Source organism: Microcebus murinus, chromosome 1, assembly GCF_040939455.1.
Source record: "Microcebus murinus isolate Inina chromosome 1, M.murinus_Inina_mat1.0, whole genome shotgun sequence".
NCBI lineage: Eukaryota > Metazoa > Chordata > Mammalia > Primates > Cheirogaleidae > Microcebus > Microcebus murinus.
In genome coordinates this window covers 153,049,447-153,071,488 of record NC_134104.1, presented here as the reverse complement: position 1 = coordinate 153,071,488, position 22,042 = coordinate 153,049,447, and the positions used below count along the sequence as shown (strand labels likewise).

Here is a 22,042-nt window from a genome sequence, read left to right as displayed (position 1 = left end):
CAGAACTGATTACTTGCTTGTTGCTGGAGAAATAGCCCCATACATTTGGTCAAAGAAGTTTTCTGTGTTGACCGTACTTGTTTAGTGAGAGAATAGGAAAAAACATATGCTGAGTATACATTTTTTTCCACACTCACCCTCTCCCCTTGGAATGTCTTTTCCCACTGGTGTCTGTCTGTCAAAGTCCTGTTCATTCTGCAAGGTACCAATTAAATACTATCCTTTCCTTGAAATAGTCACAAATGCTCTGAATCGTAAGTAACTGCCACCCCTTTGGTGTCCCCTTAAGCCTCTGGTGATACCCGTGCAGTTACAGAATTTACTATACTCTGTCTTATCTTATAATTAATTGATAGGTATCTATCTCCTCTACTAATCTATAAACACCAAAGACAAAGGCTGATTCCCATTCATAGCAGGGTGCCTCATGCACCCTAGCAAAGCACCAAACACAGTTAAATGCACTTTTATGGTATGCTGACTAAAGGAGCATCTGAAACAATGCCAGGCGCCCATTAGGGTAATTCAGCGAACAATTTGAGCACTTGAAATATACTAAAAACTATGCTTTAGATGGGTCACATGCTCCCAGGGTTCAATAAATAGAAAGGAAGAAAAAACACTTGAACACATTTACACTCTGTTCAGTATGGCAAGGAGAGTAAAAGCAATGTGTAAAGTCAATGCTTCTCAAACTTTCATGTACACAGAATGTAAGAATCACCACATTCTAGTTTAGTAAGTCTAAAGCAGGACCCAAAATTCCATATTTCTAATAGGTTCCCTGGTGATGCTGATGCTACTGGTCCAAAGACAACACTGAGAAATGAGGGGTTAAGGTACAAGGGAAGAGGGAGAGAGTAACTACACCTGGAAGAATGTGAGAAGACTGTCTTCAGGCAGATGGGACTTCACATAAGCCCCCACTGTGACAACACACAGCAAAATAAAGAAGATGGCATGGGTCCCTTGAGAATAGAAAATATGAAAGGAGCTTTGAAGTATGAATAGGACTCTGCCTGGCAGATGTGAGCAGATACTCTAAGCCAAAAGAATAGTAGAACAAAGGCCCAGAAGATGGAGAACATAGGTCATGAAGAGACAGCTGCCTGCTGCAGGAGAAGACCATGGGCAACTAGGGGAGGACAGCAGAGAGGGGCCAAGTCTGGAGGACTTTTTGTTTGTTTGTTTGAGAAAGGACAAGCAGCTATATGGAGGACTATGAATATCAAAAAGACAGCTGGGGCTGGGCGTGGTGGCTCACACCTGTGGCAGATTGCTCATACCTGTGGCGGATTGCTCGAGGTCAGGAGTTTGAAACCAGCCTGAGCAAGAGAGAGACCCCGTCTCTACTATAAATAGAAAGAAATTAATTGGCCAACTAATATATATAGAAAAAAAAATTAGCCAGGCATGGTGGCACATGCCTGTAGTCCCAGGTACTTGGGAGGCTAAGGCAGGAGGATTGCTTGAGTCCAGGAGATTGAGGTTGCTGTGAGCTAGGCTGATGCCACTGCATTCACTCTAGCCTGGGCAACAAAGTGAGACTCTGTCTCAAAAATAAAATAAAATAAAATAAAATAAAATAAAATAAAATAAAATAAAATAAAATAAAATAAAATAAAATAAACTGACAGCTGGAAGTGCTGGAAAAGTCACCTGAGAGAGGTTGTCAACAACAACAGAACATTCTTAAGCTTCTCCCTCTTACATCTGACACAGTAGTGAAGTTACGGATTTCTATGAGCAGCTTAGAATAATCAGAGATTCAGTTAAATCAGCAGTCCTTTCCTAAATCCTACTGAAAACTAGCCACCACCTGCTGCTCCTGCATTCCCATCACCCCTCAGGACAGCCTGATGATATATAGTAGGCCATATGGATGGAAAAAAAGACAACTTTACCCAACATGGAGTAGAGGTACCCTTTAAAACCACCAAGAGCTGAGAAGCTTTGCTTTACTGCCTGTTTCTCTGACAAGTTTCTGATATCTGATTTTCACTGTGTGGAGAATAGAATTTCCTTCAAGAACTAGCCAGGCAGGGTATGGTGGATCACGCCTATAATCCTAGCACTCTGGGAGGCCGAGGTGAGTAGATTGTGCAAGATCAGGAGTGCGAAACCAGCCTGAGCAAGAGCGAGACCCCGCCTCTACTATAAATAGAAAGAAATTAATTGGCCAACTAATATATATAGAAAAAATTAGCCAGGTACGGTGGCGCATGCCTGTAGTCCCAGCTACTCGGGAGGCTGAGGCAGAAGGATTGCTTGAGCCCAGGAGTTTGAGGTTGCTGTGAGCTAGTCTGATACCACGGCTCTCACTCTAGCCTAGGCAACAAAGCGAGACTCTGTCTCAAAAAAAAAAAAAAAAAAAAAAGAGGGGGGGAGAGTAGAAGCAATGTGTAAAGTCAATACTTCTTGAACTTTCTTGTGCACAAAATGTAAGAATCACCAGATTCTATTAATAGCTCAGTACCAATATGGTCCTGCCTCAGGGCTCTGTGCTTACTATTCCCTCTGGCTAAATTACTCTTCCCTCAGATATCCTGCTTTATTTTTCTTCATAGCACTTATCAGCACTGGACACTTTCCATCTGTTTATTTATTGTCTGCCACCCCACTAGAATGCAAGCTCACACTCACAGAGGCTTCGCCTACTCTGCTCACTGCTGCACCCTCAGCACTTACAACAGTGCTTGGCACATGCAAGGTGTTGACATATCTGCCAAGTATACTGTTGAATGAAAATGAAATGGGAAGCCACTCAGAGCAGAACAAGAGCAGAGCTAAGCCTAAAGAAAAACAATCTGAGAGCAGCACAAGAATAATTCCCTAAAGGGTCTGTAAGAATTCTCTCAACATGCAATCCTGGGTTAGGTAAAAGGTGAAGAGGATCTCAATTAGGACAGTGGTTTACTGAGCACCTATTATGTAGACATCTCAATAAATAATTCAGTCACACACTCTCATGGCGTTACAATACCATAAATAATTATGTAATTGCTACTGTGATAAGTGCCACAAAATACACATAAAAGAGAGGGTGGTCCAAAGATAATTCCAGAGTTTCAATCATGCATGACTAGATGGACAGTGTGCCATCATTCCGCAAAGGAAACAAAAGAAGGGATGGTTTAGAAGGGCAAGAGGATTCATCTTGGACAAAATTGAGGATCCATAGGACAAATGGAAATGCAGGTCTACCAACTGAGAGCAAAATAAGGGGTAGAGATATAGATTCAAAAGCTATTAGTTATTTGTAGACTATGCCAATGCACCTTTACTTGGAAGAAACGCTAGCACAGGCCGGGCATGGTGGCTCACGCCTATAATCCTAGCACTCTGGGAGGCCAAGGTGGGAGGATCACTCGAGGTCAGGAGTTCAAGACCAGCCTGAGCAAGAGCGAGACCTGTCTCTACTAAAAATAGAAAGAAATTAATTAGACAACTAAAAATATATAGAAAAAATTAGCCGGGCATGGTGGCACATGCCTGTAGTCCCAGCTATTCAGGAAGCTGAGGCAGGAGGATCGCTTGAGCCCAGGAGTTAGGTTGCTGTGAGCTAAGCTGACGCCACGGCAGTCTAGCTCAGGCAACACAGTGAGACTCTATCTCAAAAAAGAAAAGAAAAGAAAAAGAGAAGAGAAGAGAAGAGAAGAGAAGAGAAGAGAAGAGAAGAGAAGAGAAGAGAAGAGAAGAGAAGAGAAGAGAAGAGAAGAGAAGAGAAGAGAAGAGAAAGAAATGTTAGCACAGAGTGTTTTGCTGGTCCTCAGGATGGCTCCATCAAGGTTACAGGACATTTAGATTTTATAAAACACAGGAAAAATAAGCTCACATCATGTACACATCACTTGAATATGTATCTCTTAGAAGCATTCCTTTTAAGGAACCATTTGAAGAGCAGCTACAGGGCTGAGCTAATACAATTTGGCTCTTAACAGCTGAGGCAGCATACTACAAAAAATAGTGTAGGAAAGATAATTCCTTAGTATCAAATGTTTCTGATCAATAGGTTGGGAAACAGAGATAAATTCTGTTTTTAGTGCCTATAGAGTCACAAAGCACTATAAGGAACCTCACTTGCCCACCTGATAAGTTTTCTTGAGCTTATTATCGCTCTCTTTTTTATTGTGATAAAATACAAATAACATAAAACTTACCATTTCAATCATTTTTAAGTGTACAGTTGTGTGGCATTCAATACATTTACATTGTTCTACAACCATTACCACTAACCATCTCCAGAACTTTTTCATTTTCACAAACTGAAACTCTGCACCCATTAAACAGTAACTTCCAATCCCCCTTCTTCCCAGCCTCTGGCAAACACCATTTTACTTTTGGTCTTTATGATTTTGATTACTCTTGGGACCTCACATAAGTAGAAACATACAACATTTGTCCCTTTAACACTTATATGACTTATGGCTTATGTCACGTAGCATATGTCTTCAAGGTTCATCCATGTTATAGAAGAATTTCCTTTCTTTTTAAGGCTACATAATATTCCACTGTATGTATATGCCATATTCTGTTTATCCATTCATCCACTGATGGATCCTTGGGTTGCTTCTACCTTTTGACTATTGTGAATAATGCTGCTATGAACATGGGTGTACAAGTATCTGTTCTTGAGCTTATTTTTTTGAAAAGCATTTTTGTGTTCTGATCAGATATTCAGCACACTCTGCCCACACATACCACTATATTGGGTCATATTTGAACTACTGATCCTCTACTTTGCCTGGTGAAGCCCAAAGTCTGACCCTTATTTTCAAGAACCTGAACAGAAAACATATGTTCAACTGGAACATAGAAGCCAACACTGTCTCCTCTGGCCTGCCATTTTGCAGGCAGCTAAGCATCCTCAGCTTCAACTGAGACAGAAAGGGAACATAGTGTCTTTAGTTAACACTTTGGAAACATTCTGCTTCAAGTTCCAGCAGAGCTACAAGATGAGATGCAAAATTTAACAGTAACTTCTCCTATGTCAGTTATTCATTTACCAGCCAGCACAGTCCCATGATCACCTGCAATAAGCTGGAAAAAAAGTTCTTCACTTCAGGTTCATCTGTACTCTTTAACAAGAGATGCTCCCAATTCCTAGATACTGTGTTGAAACCACAGGAGTATACATCGGGGCAATAAAAGAATTGTTACCTACTCCACAAACCCCAAATTTTACAAACGCTGTATCAGTATATGACAGAGGTCAGTAAACTATAGCCAAGGGATTTAGTTCATGCTTGTGTGTATAGGTAAAGTGTAATTGGAACATAGTCACACCCATTTGTTTATGTATTACATATGGCTGCTTTTGCACTACAACATCACAGAGTAGTTGCAACTAAAACCATTATTATCCACAAATCCTAAAATATTTACTATCAAGTCCTTTATAGAAAATGTTTGCCAACTCCTAGTTCACACACTTTAGTTCACTCCATTTTGTCCCCAACTGGAAACAAGTGGTGATAAAATCAGCTATTTGAATATTCTTCATAAGGTCTTCCTAAGCTAACTTCACAGAAGCTAGCTGGTTCCATGCCAAAGAGGCAACAAGAGTGCTAACACTCAACAAGTCTAAAGTAGAAAGGTAGACACTATGCTTGTAATTTAGGAAGGGATAGAAACACGCTTTTAGAAAAACAGTGTGGTTTCATTTTCTATCAACCAGCCTACCAGCTAAGGCAGGGGCCAAGGTGCAAACAATGGTGTCTCATGTACAAAATAATAAAAAAACTGTCTGCGGTAAGAAACATCCCCAAACATAGGCTTCTTAAATTCACCTAGTCAGATAGCCGACCAAGCTCCAGAGCCTCAGAGTGAACCCAATGAATGTTGCTTGGCTGGTAAGAGATTTTCCAGGCTGTACCTCCAACTCTCTTTTCCCACTCATGTCACGCAGCATCAAGCTCTCTCATCTAGTTGGTGTCCAAATTTAACAGCATTACCTACAACATAACTTGAACAAAAAAGAGATCAAAACTGAATTTTTGATGAATATGAAATTCATATCTCAAGAACTCTGCCCCTAAAGGAACATATTCTTTTTCTCAGTTCTAATTGCTCATTAAAAAGAGAAAAGGCTGAAGATGAACCCAACTATCTGAAAAAAGTCAACAGAAAACCCTAGGAATGAGCAATACTCAGATACACAAGTTTTCTAATATTATGTCATTTCAAAATCAAAGAGTCAAGAATTCATATGTCTAGAAGACTAGGTGAGGAAGCCTGCATCTTCCTTCTCTCTTGAAATAGAACAGTGGTGTTACATCTGGACATTCATATCACTGCGCTCCATGCTCAAAAATGACTGAAGATGGCTTGTTCCCTATTCTGTTTCATACCATCAGCAGGGCAGGTGAGTAATCTGACACAGGATGTAAAAGCATCGCTTCTACCAATAAACAGCTGTGTTAGATCTCAACTAATATAGCTTTGTGCCTTGGGCAAATCCCTTAATAGCTCTAAGCCTGAGGGTTTTTTTAATCTGTAAAAGAAATGGCTTTGATAGAGAACCTCTACAGCTCCTTTAAATATGATTATTCTAGCTCTATAATTATCCCTGTGTTACTCACTACACATAACATAACATACAAACAGCATGCAACAACAAGTCCTTACTTCATTTCCTGACATCCTCCTCCACCTACTCTGTCATCACAATGCCAGTGGTGACAACAAATTGGGCAAGATTCCAGACTCCAACGTATAGCTCTCAAAGCCAGATTCAGTGAAAATTGTGAGTGTGCATTTAGTGGGTCAAAAGGAAATATTCTAATACTGTGCCTTTTACCTATGGAAGAAACATTTCTTCTAAAGGTTAAATTCTCAGATCCAGGTAAAAAATCTCAGTGGGGGCCTTGGGAAAATGCTGAGAAGACTGATGACAACAGATCTTTTAGAAACCATTTATCAGTGGTTGCAAAACAGTGTATGTGTATACATAAGGAAGGCCACTCTCCTCTAAGTTTATAGGTCTGTAATATACAGCTTTGGTGACCCCATTCTGCTCTCATAAATATAGAAAAAGAAAATGATTATGTGAGGTGAAGGGAGAATAGAAATATAGGAACCTGGTGGCTCCAGATCTTATGAGTAAGAACACTCATTAAATCTGAGGAGTCTGCTCAACTGGATGGACCCAGATTAACATGACGACACTGCCTGAGCCTTGGGTTCCTGGCAGCTCAGAGGAAAGGAGATGAAACCAACCATTGAGAAGAGGGCATGAGAGCCTCCATGAATGCAAACCTTTCTACCCAGACCAAGTCTTATGCCATTGGTTGCCAAGAAGTCTTGTACTACTATTCTCCTAACCTTTAATATAAAGTGATTTACAAGGGCGACTTCTGGGGCTCCCCTCTCAGGGCTCCGGAACCTCGTCCTTAAAAAAAATAAAATAAATAAAATAAAGTGATTTACAAAGAAAAGGACCACAGACTTTTTCTGATAATAGGTCCAAGTCACCAATGATAGAGAATATGACTTTTTAAAAAAGCTAATATATTATTCTTTTCTGTCATATCTCTACCTAACTATCCAGCAGCCTCTCAGGGAATTTAAATTTCAAATATTTCCAAAAAGGAAATTAAGTCTAGATTCAAGTGTTGGCAGTGAATTTTGAGAATGTGGTATGCCTACTAATACTCACTTCCACACTATCCCTAAAACTCCGAAAGATAGAAAAGATGACATGTTGTTAAGGATGAGCACAGTAGACCTGAAGTAAATTCATATGGTAGCAGCTGAAATCAGTTCAGTTACTGCCAGTGACAGAAGAGGTAAGCAACAGGAGAACATGAAAGAACATCTGAACACCTGCATATGGAGACTAGGAATATAGTCCTAGTTATACCTAATTCAATCTGTGAGCTTGGACAAGTCCCTTCCCCTTTTGGGATTGGGTCCCCATCTATAAAATGCAAGCTATTTAAGCAGAGCAGGTGTTTTCAAACTCTTTTAAGGCAATAAACATTTTGTTCATTTAAAATCATCCAGCCAGGCATGGTGTCGCATGCCTATAATCCTAGCACTTTGGGAGGTCAAGAAAGGAGGATCGCTTGAGTTCAAGGCTGCAGTGAGCTATGGTCACATCAAGGTACCCTAGCTCAGACAACAGAGCAAGATCTTGTTTCAATCAATCAATCAATAAATAAAATCATCTAAATTTCATCAGAAGCTAAAGCAAATTCAAAATGGCAGGTTGAATGCATGCATTTATCTCCACGCCTTCTAAAAACCCCATTAAATTATTATTTATTCTTTATATATTCTACTTACTAAGCATTTACTACATGATTATTTGAAGTATATTAACTAATAGAATCCTTAACACTCAAGAAGGTGATGAACCCCATTTTACAGATGAAGAAAATGAATCACCAGTGCTTAAGGAAGTTGCTCAAGTTTTCACAGCTAATCAGTGGCAGAACCAGAATGCAAAACCAGCAGTCTGACTCCAGAATTTGTGTAATACTCCTTCTCAGACCAATGATCCAGGAACAGCAAACCTCCGAAGGAAAGAAGCAGAGAGAGACAGATTAGGAAGAGTCAACAAAATTTTAGAAGATGAAAAACAAATGAGTAATAACTGACCTAGATACAGAATACTGAGTGCTGCAGATGGCAGGACACTGCAGAACCCCCTCCAAAATTCAACCATCAGAGGCACCTGTTTCCTCAGAAGATGCCAACATGAGGAGGAGCTGAAAACAGAAAAGTACTGGTCCCCTCCCCAGGCAAGCAACTGCTCCATCACTGCCCTAGCAGAAAACTGAAGGTTTACTTTTTGCACAGGATGAACTAGAGACTCTAGACTTGGATAACCAGGGCAACACTGAAGACATGATACGTAGCACCATTCAGAAGGATTAAGTGAAAGTCTCTGCATACAGAAGGGAGAGCCCCCAATCCCTTCCCACTATAAGGTCCCCAGAATAACAGCCAGACTTATACAACCTAGGAAGAAGCCTGAAGGAAGCTCTATGGACTCTGAACATATCCCATGAAAAGGATAGGCCCATCACCCTACAGCCATGGCTCTCAGAGTGTAGTTCCCCACTTGGAGTAGTATCACTAGGGAACCTGTCAGAAATGTAAATTCTTGGGCCCAGGCCAGACCTAATAAATCAGAAATTCTGGGGTGAGGCCCAACAACCAATATTTTCACAAGGCCACCAGGTGATTCTAAAGCCTGCTAAAGTTTGAGAATCACTGCCCTACAGGGAGGCCCACTATAAACCATCACACACCAAAAAGCTTGCAACCAGCTTTCCAGTGCCTTTTTATTTGAAAAACAGACTGGAATCACCAGATATTTAATATCTCTATCAAGAAAGGGAGAGACCAAAACAGATTTCACAGAGCAGCTCTGGTGGGGGTAGGGAGATGTGACAGAGCCTGGTTTCCTTGCCTTTTGCCTGGCCCCCACCATCACATTGCTATAGAGCTACTCCTCAGGCTATAAAGAATAGTTTCAAAACCAATGAAATAAATGCTATCTACAGTCCTGTCCAGCTCTAGCTTAGGCCTTTATACTGGTCCTTATGTCCCAGATCCTTGAAACTAACACAACAATTCAAACTGGACCCTCTCAGTTGAACTATGTCAGATAATTTACTTGTCCTTTTGAATGAACAAAAAACAGCTTAGTGGAAAAATCAAAAAAGCATTTTTCTGCTTCAAGTTTGCTATATTCTGTACTTGTATCAGATGCAGAGGCAAAATGTACTATCATACTTTAATTTATGTAGAAGTATCTGTGACTCTACCATGTCCTTTTATCTTCTGTCTTACAAGCTTTCCCTGACTCACCCTTACAGACTAAATCTTAATCCAAAAATTCTCCCCTATTACTGCTTTTCACCAATCTCTTCACAAACCAAGTGTTACCACCACAACCAGATCTTTCTTTTAGTGGCATCAACATCTCCACCATATAATCACTGTTGACAAAAACTTCTCATTTATTTTTACTTCCTCTGCCTCCTTCTCAATCTTCTTGGTACTCCTCAGCCATTAGAGAAGACCCTGTCCCTTCTCGGACCATTTCACTCCTTTCCTAGAAAACCAACCTCCATCAGGAGGCATCTAGAGTGATGAAAAAATTTTGCCAAATATAATGCAAAGAATACCGCAAATTTTCTCATTTAACCCTCACACTAATACTGCTAATTAGGAATCATCACTATTTTTACCTTTGGAAAACCGAGGCTTAGAGAGATTAAGTAATTTGCTCAAGGTTACAACTCGGATTTTAATCCAAATCCTCCTGTCTCCAAAGCCACACTCTTAACCATCCTACTCTACCACCTCCAGAGGTGTGACTCAAATATGTGGAAAAAGAAAAGTTTCCTTAACCACGTAAAAATTAGAAGAGCAAACAGATCTCTGAATAGCGCTTTTTTTTTTCTTAAACAGGGGATCACTCACACACGCTGAGAGCCTTCCAGCCAGAGCCCAACAGGGAACACCACTTGCAGCATCATCTCTCCAACTGGAGCACATGGCTCAGCAACACAGCTTGCCTCTCTGGTAGGAAAGGACCCAAAGCATAGGAGGAAGGCTGGCTCTTGTGACCAGAATGCTGCTGGTTAAGAAACCTCCTCTTGATGTCAGCATCCCTCTCCCCACACAGCCCGTCAGCCCAGCCTCTGGGAACTTTGTCGTAGTGGTAATGGTTGGTGCCTTCCAGTGTGAGACAGAGTAGCTTCCCACCTCAAAAATTTCCTAGATCAAATTTATAATCTCTTGAAAGACAAAATAGTAATCTAACAATCAAGGGCAGGCAATGACTCCTAAAGAGAAACCTTCTGCTCTACAACAGCACAGCCAACTTCGAGGGCCACAAAGAAATGTCTACGATGACAAGAGAAGATGCTTCAGGGGTGCATCAGAATGTGGAGCCAGCCACCGCCCCTTCCTCCATAGAGGGGCTGTAAGTCAATTTTCTCTTTTCTGTGAGACAGAAAAAGGACGCGGGCACCCCAATGTCTCCCACTCCAAGGGCCTAAGCGGCGCACCTCTCAACCTTTCCTTCCAAGGGCTGAAAGATGGTTCCTCTCCTCCTCTCCACTCGGCCCAATCACCCTCTCTTACTTAGTCCCTCTCCAGCCTCTTCCCTCTACCCTTCTCCCTGCTCGACCTCCTTTTCCCGGTCCCCCGCCTCTCTTTTCTCCCCGCTTGGCCCCTTTTTCTTCAGTCCGCAGCTGCCGCCGATCCCGCGGTACCTTGAGCGTCACGTCGCACAGTTTGCCCTGCCGCCGGATCTCCTCCATGACGCCGTAGCCGCGACTAGGCAACTCGGACACCGAGAAGTGCACCAGGTCCTCCAGCTCCTCCGCGCCGTCCTCCACCATCTTCCCCGGCCGCCGCAACTGCGCAGGCCTGGCCGGCCGGCTCCACACTAACCAAGGCGGGGCGAGGGAGCACGCCGACAGCCGCTCAGAGCGCGGAGCTGGAATAGGATGGGCCTGCGCGGCCGCCGTAGTGGCAAACGCCTCTATGCCGGAAGCCCCGCTGCCCTGCTTCCTGGTTCGCACGCAGCCTTCTTTTCCTCGCTACCCCGACCTTGGCTCCGCGATGCAGCTGCTGCAGTCTGTCCACATTAATAGGCCCCATCTCTCATCTTCTCTATTCTACCATGACCTTACCCGTATCCTAGACTTAGGACCTCGGACTTCGTTTCCGCCACCCCTGACACTTCCGGAATCCCCGGAAGCGCCCCGTTGCTATGGCGACTTTGTACACAGCCTGGCTGCCTTGCGTGGAGAAATCCAGGTCGCGTGCTGGGCTTGGGTATCTGCAGTTGAGGCTGTCGCGCTCTGGGAGCTCCACTGCCTCGCGAGGGTGAGCAGGGGCCGTGCGCCGGTGGGGTTGGGGAGAAGAGAGACCTGAGAAGGGTGTGCGCCCAGGCGCTGACGGTGGCTGGGGCCCGAACAACCGCTCTATCCGGGAGTTCCCGGCTTGGCTCGCTCCTCTGCTAAACCCAGGCGTAGGAGAGGGACGTTGCGGAGGCCTTTTCAGCCTGGCCGCAACTTGAGGTCTTTGGAGCTAATGTTCCTTGACCCGACGAGGGCCCCACGTCGCGCCCAGGACACGGGGGGTTTGAGGCAAGGGGGCAGAAATCGTCCGGACTCTTCTGTACTCGTCAGTTTTCGAACTGGAGGGGGCTTCAGGATCACCAGTCCGAGCCCTTCGCTTTACAGATGAAGAAACATCTCCAGAGAGGGACGGGAATGAGCTCATGGCCCACTGCCGCCCAGGCTCCATACAGGGGTCCAGCGCATTGGGTGAGAAAAAAGAAAAAGGCTAGTTTGCTAAGATCTTAGACTTGTGTTCAGCCCAAGGCCAAGTACAGCTGGACCCTATATTTTTGGGTTCAGGTGCTGCTGCTGCCGTTGCAGTAACTGTAAGGGTTCCCCTTGAGAACCCCTGGTCTGGGCAGGAGAGCTGGAAGTTAGGGACCCACCTGGTGCTTACTGTACCACCAGATGCTCCCCCTCTTGTCGAGCTTTGAAGATTGCTTGGTGGCAATTCTGTTCATTTCCACTCCTAAAGTGAGGAAACCGGGGGCCTCTCAGAGACTCACTTTGTTACAAATATTTAAGGGTGGTTCCCAAAATAGACAGGCCTTCCCCATAAGGCCTTGAGGGAGAAAGACTCTACTAAAAGGGAGGGCGTGATGAGGGACTGAACATGACTTCTTAGGCCTGGAAACCAGGTGTCCTCCTGGAAGGGCTGTGGCCTCTGGGGTTGGAGGTGGTGAGGGAGGGGAGTGACATCATATGCCCCTTGGGACTCTCTCAGTAGTGACTGAAGATGGACCCACATATGGAGATTCAGCTGCCCTCTGACTTCCAGCCATGACCATCAACACCAACCACCATTTCTTGAGCATCTGCTATGTGCTGGGCATTGTTCTGGACATTGTGGGTGGATTCAAAAGAGATAAAAGGCACAGTCCTTGTCCTCAAGCAGCTTGTAATTTAATTTGGGAGCCGAAACCCACTCACATGAAGCGGCATAAAAACGGTAACAAGCAGTATTTCAGTAAGTGCAAAATGGCATGGGGTCCCCAAATGTCTGGGTGTTGAGGCGCTTCTGAATAGCAGGCTCACAGGAGGGATGTGGTTCTTAGGGAAGGCTTATTGCAGGTGGATATGGTTCCTGGCATGTTTGGAGCCATGGTGTAAGCAGGAGAAGGACTTGGGATGTTAGTACAGATGTAGTGACTGCATGTGCATGTTGGCAAATTGTAGGACAAAGAAGAGGCAGGCTCAGGAGGGAGGGCAATCCTTTGATCTGGTCTGTACTACTCTGTTGATGTGTGGGAACTTTAGGGAGGGAGGCTTGGACACATGCTTCCAGAGCTCCCTCTTTTCTTCATGGTCCATTTCAGCGGCACCCTGGGTGGCATCTGAATTTCTTCAGGCAGGAGGATGGGCCTTGAAGGCTGGTGTGAGAAGCCGTTCCCAGAGCTTTAGAAATTGAATGTGCATCAAAACACACTTCCCTCTAGTCTCAACTTCCCAACAACATAGATCAAAATGAACTTGTAGATGAGATGTTTTCTTCAGTGTGGGAGTCATGTTAGAGCTGTTTGTGGTTATTTCTAGAGCTAAATTTTTCAGGCAAAAATTTAGGACTTAAATTGGACAAGCTATTATCCTTGCTCACCCCAGTATCTTTCATATTCATTTCCTAAAAATCAAAAGGTCTGAATGATCCTATAGTGGCTAGGAAAAAACTTCCATGAAACAATGACTTGAGGAAAGTGTGAAATGTACACACACTCTACAATAGACAAATATGTAAGTGCCATATTTACTTATTTAATTTGACATCTGAAGGGCTTGTAACAGGTGTCCAGAGTTTTGTTTCATCCACATCATTGAAACTTAGCTGAAAGGGCAGGACCTGTCTCTATTTAACTTGCTCTTATAGGCCGGGTATGGTGGCTCAAGCCTGTAATCCTAGCACTTTGGGAGGTCGAGTTGGGAGGATAAGTTGAGCTCAGGAGTTCAACACCAGCCTGAGCAAGAGCAAGACCCTGTCTCTTTTTTTTTTGAGACAAAGTCTCACTTTTGCCTGGGCTAGAGTGCTGTGGCATCAGCCTAGCTCACAGCAACCTCAAACTCCTATGCTCAGGCGATCCTTCTGCCTCAGCCTCCCTAGTAGCTGGGACTACAGGCATGTGCCACCATGTCCGGCTAATTTTTTCTATATATATTTTTAGTCCTCCAGCTAATTTCTTTCTATTTTTTTAGTAGAGACGGGGTCTCACTCTTACTCAGGCTGGTCTCAAACTCCTGACCTCAAGTGATCCGCCTGCCTTGGCCTCCCAGAGTGCTAGGATTACAAGGACCCCGTCTCTTTAAAAAAAAAAAAAAAAAGTCTAACTTGCTCCTATAGAGATACTTAATACCACTTAATGATAGTTGATATAATTGTGAGAGGAAATCAAATGGTCACAAGTTGTGTCTGGAAATGTGGAAGGATGTGAATACTTTAAAAACCTGAAGTAATTTTTGTTAGCTAACACTCATTGAACTTCTCAGATAATTACATGTAAAATGTTACTGTTCTTTGTTTATTTAGTATGCTTTTTATAAAAGCAAAATAATTTAATTAAAAGAAGAAATTGCTGTAATGCATGATTTTTTTTTATCATAAAGGTCTTAAAGTTAGTTTTTAACAAATGTTAAGGCAGGTGCAGTGGCTTACGCCTGCAATCCTAGCACTTTGAGAGGCCAAGGCAAGAGGATTGCTTGAGCCCAGGAGTTCAAGACCAGCCTGGGCAGCATAGTGAGATCTCATCTCTACAAAAAATATAAAAATTAGCTGGGTGTGGTGGCACATACCTATCATCCTAGCTATTGGGAGACTGAGACAGGAAGATCGCTTGAGCCCAGAAGTTCAAGGTTACAGTGAGCTATGATCATGCCACTGCAGTCCAGCCTGAGCAGCAGAGAAAGACCCTGTCGCAAACAAAACAAAACAAACAAATCTGCATTATGTTAATTTGCCCAATCGTTTTGAACAAATTATTTAGTATATTTCATAGACTTTGATCTTGTTTTCTAATATTACTTAACTAGATTTAACACAATTACTGATGACTACAGATAGATTTTTACTTAGCTTTCCCTAGAGTTCTTGGCTTTTCTCTCAATATTTAATCCTTTATCATCAATGTATAAAATGAGGCACCTGAAGAGCTAAGTTTTAAGTCACCCTTAAAGCAATAAAAATCAGTGCATTTATCACCTCTATTTAATAACCCTCTTTGCTTCTCACTTTTTGTTAATATTAGAATCAAACTTTACTGTCTAATTAGTAGTTAATATTTTTACACAAGCACTCCCAGGAGAAAGCCTAGTGTGATTTGATCAATGATACTAATATGTAATAAAACATGAAATTTTTTTGTTATCATTTAGGGTGTTGTGCAATTAATTTTTTTTTTTTTGAGACAGAGTCTTGCTTTGTTGCCCAGGCTAGAGGGCAACAAACTCTGCCCATGGCTAGAGTGAGTGCCATGGCATTAGCCTAGCTCACAGCGACCTCAAACTCCTGGGCTCAAGCAATCCTGCTGCCTCAGCTTCCCGAATAGCTGGGACTACAGGCATGCGCCACCATGCCCGGCTAATTTTTTCTATATATATTAGTTGGCCAATTAATTTGTTTCTATTTATAGTAGAGACGGGGTCTTGCTCTTGCTTAGGCTGGTTTCGAACTCTTGACCTAGAGGAATCCGCCCGCCTCGGCCTCCCAGAATGCTAGGATTACAGGTGTGAGCCACCGTGCCTGGCCCAATACAATTTTTAAAAGTTGTAAATTCTGGTTTGAGTTGGTGAACAAAAATTTATAAAGTTGTTATAAAATATTTTAGTTGGACAGGATCTTAAGGGATTAGTTACTCTCCACCAAGTGCAACAGTTCCTTTTGTAGCATCTCTGCCAGTAAGTGGCTTCACTTTGTTGGACTGTTTTGGTGTTTATAGTCCTTGCCTTGAGAAGATCTTTTCCATTATGGGACAACTCTACATAATAGAAAATTTATTTACCTAAATCTGTCTCTCTACCTATAAGCTTTCATCCTATTCCATAAAGCCACATCAAATATTTATTTTAACATTTTATTATACTGTACATGTGGTAATTATTTGTGATAGTATAAATAAGGGAAGACAGATATACATATTTATATATATGTGTGGCTCCCTAAAAGAAAATGATGAGAATATAGTTAGGTTTTAGGAAAGCAAGAGAAGATAGGGGACTATCATTTTTCTCTCGATGTAGTGAGAGAAGAATTATCTCAGTAAGGACGAAATATAGTTTTGGGGTATATACTTCTGATCTGGTTAGTCTAATGGAGATAGAGGAGGTGATGGTGCATCTGAACCAAGGTGTGCTAATGAAGAAAAACAGAAAATTACTTTTAATGTATTTCATAGTATTTTAGAAGAAAATACAATGAATGAGGCAAAGCATAAGTGTATTCATCTTAGATGCAGAACATTTCTAGAAACAACATTTAAGATTAGGCCACTTAAGGGAGCATTCTTTTTGCTGTGTATTTTGGGTTCTTTGGGGTCATTGATGGAAAATGGTGAAGCAGCCTGTAAAACAGGAAGTACACATACTTGTGTAGTGTTCCGTGGGCAGAGTACTGAAATGCTGAGGGATAAAAAGGAAGACTGGCTCTCTGAGGGGCACGAAAAAATGTACTGGACATTGCTTTTTTCCGAACTTCTTAATGGCCCCTTTCCTCTAATTGTTATTTGATGATGACTACTCAAAATTTTGTTGTTCTCTTCTCTTTAGCTAGAATGGGTACTAGGAAAAAAGTTCACGCATTTGTTCGTGTCAAACCCACCGATGACTTTGCTCATGATGTGATCAAATATGGAGATGACAACAAAGTAAGTGCAACATGTTTGCCTTCACCTGCCTGAGCTGCTATCTGTCCCACCTTGCTACAGTGTGACCCTATTTCCATACAGTCTTTTAAGGACCAAAACAAAATTGGTAAAAGTTTAAATGGATGCTAGAGTCCATCAAATCCAAACCACTCCCTCACAATGCTGTTAATGAGGAAATTCATAAAATTCCCATCTTTAGTTGTCTTTTAATAATTTTACCTTTGGTAAGTTAATGTTTACTTTTACCCTTATATCTGACATAGAAAAATTGACATTTGTCCACACTAATAAAACTTTCTGGTGATTAGATCTGCTGTTATATAATCTCCCAGGGGTATAGAAAGACTATATTGAGTTTATTACTATTAAACTTATGAAAGTAGTGGGGGAAACTCTTATCAAGAGAACGTGAGGCTAGGTACAGTGGCTCACACCTGTAATCCCAGCACTTCTGGAGGCCAAGGGGGTAGGATTGCTTGAGCCCAGAGTTTGAGAACAGCCTGGGCAACATAACAAGACCCCATCTCTATAAAAAAAAAAAAACTAGTCAAGTTTGGTGATACACACCTGTAGTCCCAGCTACTCAGGTGGCTAAGGCAAGAGGATCACTTGATTTCCATTTAAGGTTCCAGTGAGCTATAATTGGGCCACTGCACTCCACCCTGGGCAAGAGTGAGACTCTGTCTCTAAAAAACAAAAAACAGAAAAAAAAGAGATCTAGAAAGATTTATTCATCCCTGTACCCTTACCACTGTCCTGAGAACCCTTCAGAAGCCTATGACAGGCTAAAGTGAGAGTGTTAGATGTTTTCATTCAGCAAACATTTATGGGCCTACTGTGGGCAGCACTGAGACATTCTTTAAAGGAAGAATTCAAAGGCAAACTGCTCAAGCTTTGAAGGTCCTAGCAGTTAAAAAGGACTCAAATGTAGCCCTGTGAAATGTACCCTGCTGGTCATGATTTCGGTGAACACGGAAACACAGAGCACTTAATGTGTGAATGGATCAAGCCTGTCTTTTTTGGTCTTAATTTTTCTCTGTGTGGCCAGGTAATGCCTGCTGGAGTAGGGCAGCTAGTATAAGTTTTCAGCAAGAGTCTTTTCATCAGAAGTTCCTATTCAGAAGATTGGAATCTACCATTGCCCTTTACCCAGTATGTCCCTAAGCCAGCTGCTGCTACAATGGCTTGCTATGAAGGGACATGCTTCTAAAAATCTGCTGATTACAAGTAGGTTGGACACCCTCAATTTACTCTAATTCCAGTAAGTGAATGTGCCTGAGAAGCCCACAGCCTTTCTGTGCCAATTTCATCATTACTCACGTTGGTCCATAGCATGTGTGTGGAAGTAGATGATCACCACAATGCAGAGTTGAAAGAATCCTTACTGCCAATAACCACAGAGCCCAGGCCTCTGTTACCAAGCTCACTGTTCCTTCTGTCCTAATTCAAATCCTTTCTGTGCATATTGAATGTATCTAAATCTTATTTAATAAGAATGTGGTAAATTTGAATGATCCCATATCATAGATGGGGGAAACAAGACAGAGAACATCCTTGTAAACTGGGGTCAGAGGTACTGAAACTAGTTAAGTGCTCTAGTCTCCTGATCTTTTCACCCTAAGGGTCATGTGACCTTCTTGCAGGAGCTCCCTTCTCCCATCCCAAAAAATTCATCCAGAATATCAGCCCTACATGGGAGACCCTATTCATCCTGAAGTTCACTTCCTGTTTCCTCCAGGTCAGGCTTCAGTTGTCAGTGGTTTTTCTTACACTAGTTTCTTTACAAATAACTTTATCTTTCCCTCTCTCTTTCCTAGAGCATTGATATTCACTTAAAAAAAGACACTAGGAGAGGAGTTGTCAATAACCAGCAGACGAACTGGTCGTTCAAGCTGGATGGAGTTCTCCATGATGCCTCCCAGGACCTGGTTTATGAGACAGTTGCGAAGGATGTGGTTTCTCAGGCCCTCGATGGCTATAATGGTAATTTAGTTAATTAACAGTTGTCTTATGTAAGAACCTGAAAAGCTCCTCTTGGGGGAAGAAGTACAAGTATTTTATGCTGAATAAAATAAAACATAACCTCACTTACTAACATTTGTATGCTTATTTGTCTTGTCTCCATGGGTTTTTTTTGTTTTTTGTTTTTTTGAGACAGAGTCTAGCTTTGTTGCCTGGGCTAGAGTGAGTGCCATGGCATCAGCCTAGCTCACAGCAACCTCAAACTCCTGGGCTCTAGCAATCCTGCCTCAGCCTCCCAAGTAGCTGGAACTGCAGGCATGTGCCACCATGTCCGGCTAATTTTTTCTATATGTTTTTAGTTGTCCAATTAATTTCTTTCTATTTATAGTAGAGACGGGGTCTCACTCTTGCTCAGACTAGTTTCGAACTCCTGACCTTGAACAATCCACCCGCCTCGGCCTCCCAGAGTGCTAGGATTACAGGCATGAGCCACTGCGCCTGGCCTGTCTCCATGTTTTTATGGTATAAAATTGACTATTTGCTTTTTGACCTTGTGAGCATGGCTCGATCCGATGTCCTAGGATCCTACCTTCATAGGAAAATTAAAGATCCTGGCTGTGTATAAGTCATGGGCATTCTATTCTGTTTCAAACCTCTCAAATCCTAGTTTTCAAGATATGTCTTTATGATAAATTTGATAAAGTCCAAATATTTTTTCTGTCAGCTACCTGCTAGAAACTACTTTCATTTATTCTACAAGCATAATCAGTGTACTTTTCATATTCTGTTATGGGATTATTTACATTATTAATAAAAACTGGAGTTGAGTTCAATTTTCTTCACAAATTAAAAACTATTGGGAAATTTTTATAAATTTGTTGAGTCTAAGATTGTTTTAAAAATCTTAAAAAGCTTAAAAATCCTTTAAAAATATATATATATATGTATATTTCACCGTTTGTAGGCTTTGCCATCTGGTGGCTGATGACTAGAATGTTCCCTGTTTTGCAAGTTAGGTTTTATATTTAAAAATCCATTGAGTGCGGACGCCCAAACATCATAATTTATCCTGCATTGGTGTGGTCCCCACTGACACAAGGATGTTCTCATTTATTTTCATGGTGCCCTGAGGGGATGTGGCCCTGAGGAGGTGGAGACAGAGAAAATGAGGCCCAAGGAGATTAAGAGTCTTGGGCACTGGGTGCTGTGGAAGCACAAATGGACTCAGTCTCAGCTGAAGTGACTCCTTCCTGTTCATTTCTATTGGGTTAATAGACACTGTTTCTGGCTCTAACTCAGATGCTGAATCAGGGCCCCCTGTGTAAAACCTGCTACCTATCCCAAGATCTAGAGAGTCTGTGTGAGAAAGGCAAATACTGATTTCCACAGCCCAACATTGCCCAGGCAGATGTCTAAACAAACACCCAGAAGGCAGCCTTTGGGATGGGGTCTGGCTCAGGCTACCCAAGCCAAGAGGAAGATTAGGTGGGAGCTGGAACCCAGAATGACTGTGTGGTTTGTGTCCCAGAGCCTGGTGTGAAAGTAGACTTAAAGGACTTCAGAGGTACAAATGAAAGTCTTCCCAGGGCAGGAGCAATGTGACCAGATCAGGGCTTGATCATGGTGGTCCATTTCTGGTAGTGACATGTGCTCATCTACAGCCCTTTTTGTTCTGTGGGAACTTGCAGTCTACAAAGAATTCTTACCATTGACAGGAAATGCCCTTTCCACTCCATCTCTTCCTGGAGATTTTGAAAACCTATTTTGCCTCTGTTTGGAAGTTGATGCCTCCTGCTGGCCCTGAGACCCTGGCAGTTCATGGCCTTGCAAGAAAAGGGTTGGAGTCTAATTCCCTTCTCTCTCTACTCACCTTTTTAGGAAAAGTTCCAGTTCCTCTGTACCCTGAGATTCCCTGTTCACAGAAGCCCTAGGGCCAGATCATCTCTTGGTGAAGGGGACAGTAGAGCACTGTATGGACCACACATTCATGGCCGTTGGCCTTGTTTTGACCCTTTATGTACCTGTTCCCCTGCCTGCCCACCCTCTTCCATGGTGGAATTCCTGAAGTCCTTGGTTGTTCCCACTGGCTATCTTTGCTCCAAGGGTCCTGGCTGGTACCAGTAATGCTGGGGGATGGGAGAGCTGTCCTTGGAGCTATTTTCTGGATGTCACCGAGACATGTTTTGAAATGTTTACAGGGACCATCATGTGTTATGGGCAGACAGGAGCTGGCAAGACATACACCATGACGGGGGCAACTGAGAATTACAAGCACCGGGGGATCCTCCCTCGTGCCCTGCAGCAGGTAGAGAGTGGGCCCATGGGTGGGATGCCACACAGGTCCCCTCTGTATGCCATAGATGCAGCTGACCCTACGCCAGCTACTAGAAACAGTGGGGCCAAGCACTCAAAGGAGTTGCAGCTGGTGCTGGTACTTCTAGTACCTGAGATGGGATACATGTGGCTGAAGGGTGGATAGGATCAGAGGCCTCAGAAAACCAGGAGTTCAGATTTCAGACTCTGACCCACACCTGTACTGAGCCTGCTTCCTCATTTGTAAAAGGGAGTCAGGATACTAATCAGCCTCTTGCTGCTCCAGTGGTGTATGATCCTGTAATTAAGGATTTGGAGGCCAGGCTCATTGTAATCCCAGCACTCTGGGAGGCTGAGACGGGAGAATCACTTGAGCCCAGGAGTTTGAGGTTGCTTGAGCTCAGGAGTTCAAGACCAGCCTGAGCAAGAGCGAGACCCCTGTCTCTACTAAAAGTAGAAAAAGTAGCCGGGCATGGTGGCTCATGCCTGTAGTCTCAGCTACTTGGGAAGCAGGAGGATCACTAGAGCCCAGGAGTTTGAGGTTGCTGTGAGGTAGGCTGATACCACGGCACTTGCCCAGGCAACAGAGTGAGACTGTCTCAAAAAACAAAACAAAACACCAAGGTATTTGGAGATCCTAATCATGTTCCTTCCTGGCTATTTTTTGTTGTTTTTGGTGGTGGTTGTTTTGAGGCAGGTTCTCACTCTGTTGCCTGTACTAGAGTGCAGTAGTGTCCTTATAGCTCACTGCAGCCTCAAACTCCTAGGCTCAAGGGATCCTTCTGCCTTAGCCTCCCAAGTAGCTAGGACTATAGGTGCGTGTCACCATGCCAG

The 22,042-nt window shown here is 42.9% G+C and overlaps 2 protein-coding genes across 11 annotated transcripts in view; one reads left to right on the top strand and one right to left on the bottom strand.

Moving 5' to 3' along the window:
* Positions 1–11,515, bottom strand: part of KLHL18 (kelch like family member 18) — a 52,867-nt gene extending 41,352 nt beyond the window's left edge. For both annotated transcript variants that reach the window (XM_076007099.1, XM_012771095.3), the window contains exon 1: positions 11,235–11,515. In XM_076007099.1, the coding sequence (XP_075863214.1) occupies positions 11,235–11,363 (129 nt within the window). In that variant the 5' untranslated portion in view covers positions 11,364–11,515. The remainder of the gene's footprint in view (positions 1–11,234) is intronic.
* A 41-nt stretch (positions 11,516–11,556) lies between these two features.
* KIF9 (kinesin family member 9) overlaps positions 11,557–22,042 on the top strand; it is a 49,275-nt gene continuing 38,789 nt past the window's right edge. For 2 of the 9 annotated variants that reach the window (XM_012771085.3, XM_012771080.3), the window contains exons 1-5: positions 11,557–11,853; positions 12,814–13,056; positions 16,836–16,933; positions 18,751–18,916; positions 21,094–21,200. In XM_012771085.3, the coding sequence (XP_012626539.2) occupies positions 12,870–13,056; positions 16,836–16,933; positions 18,751–18,916; positions 21,094–21,200 (558 nt within the window). In that variant the 5' untranslated portion in view covers positions 11,557–11,853; positions 12,814–12,869. The other 7 variants (XM_012771084.3, XM_012771083.3, XM_076007089.1 and 4 more) reach the window with 7 other exon arrangements.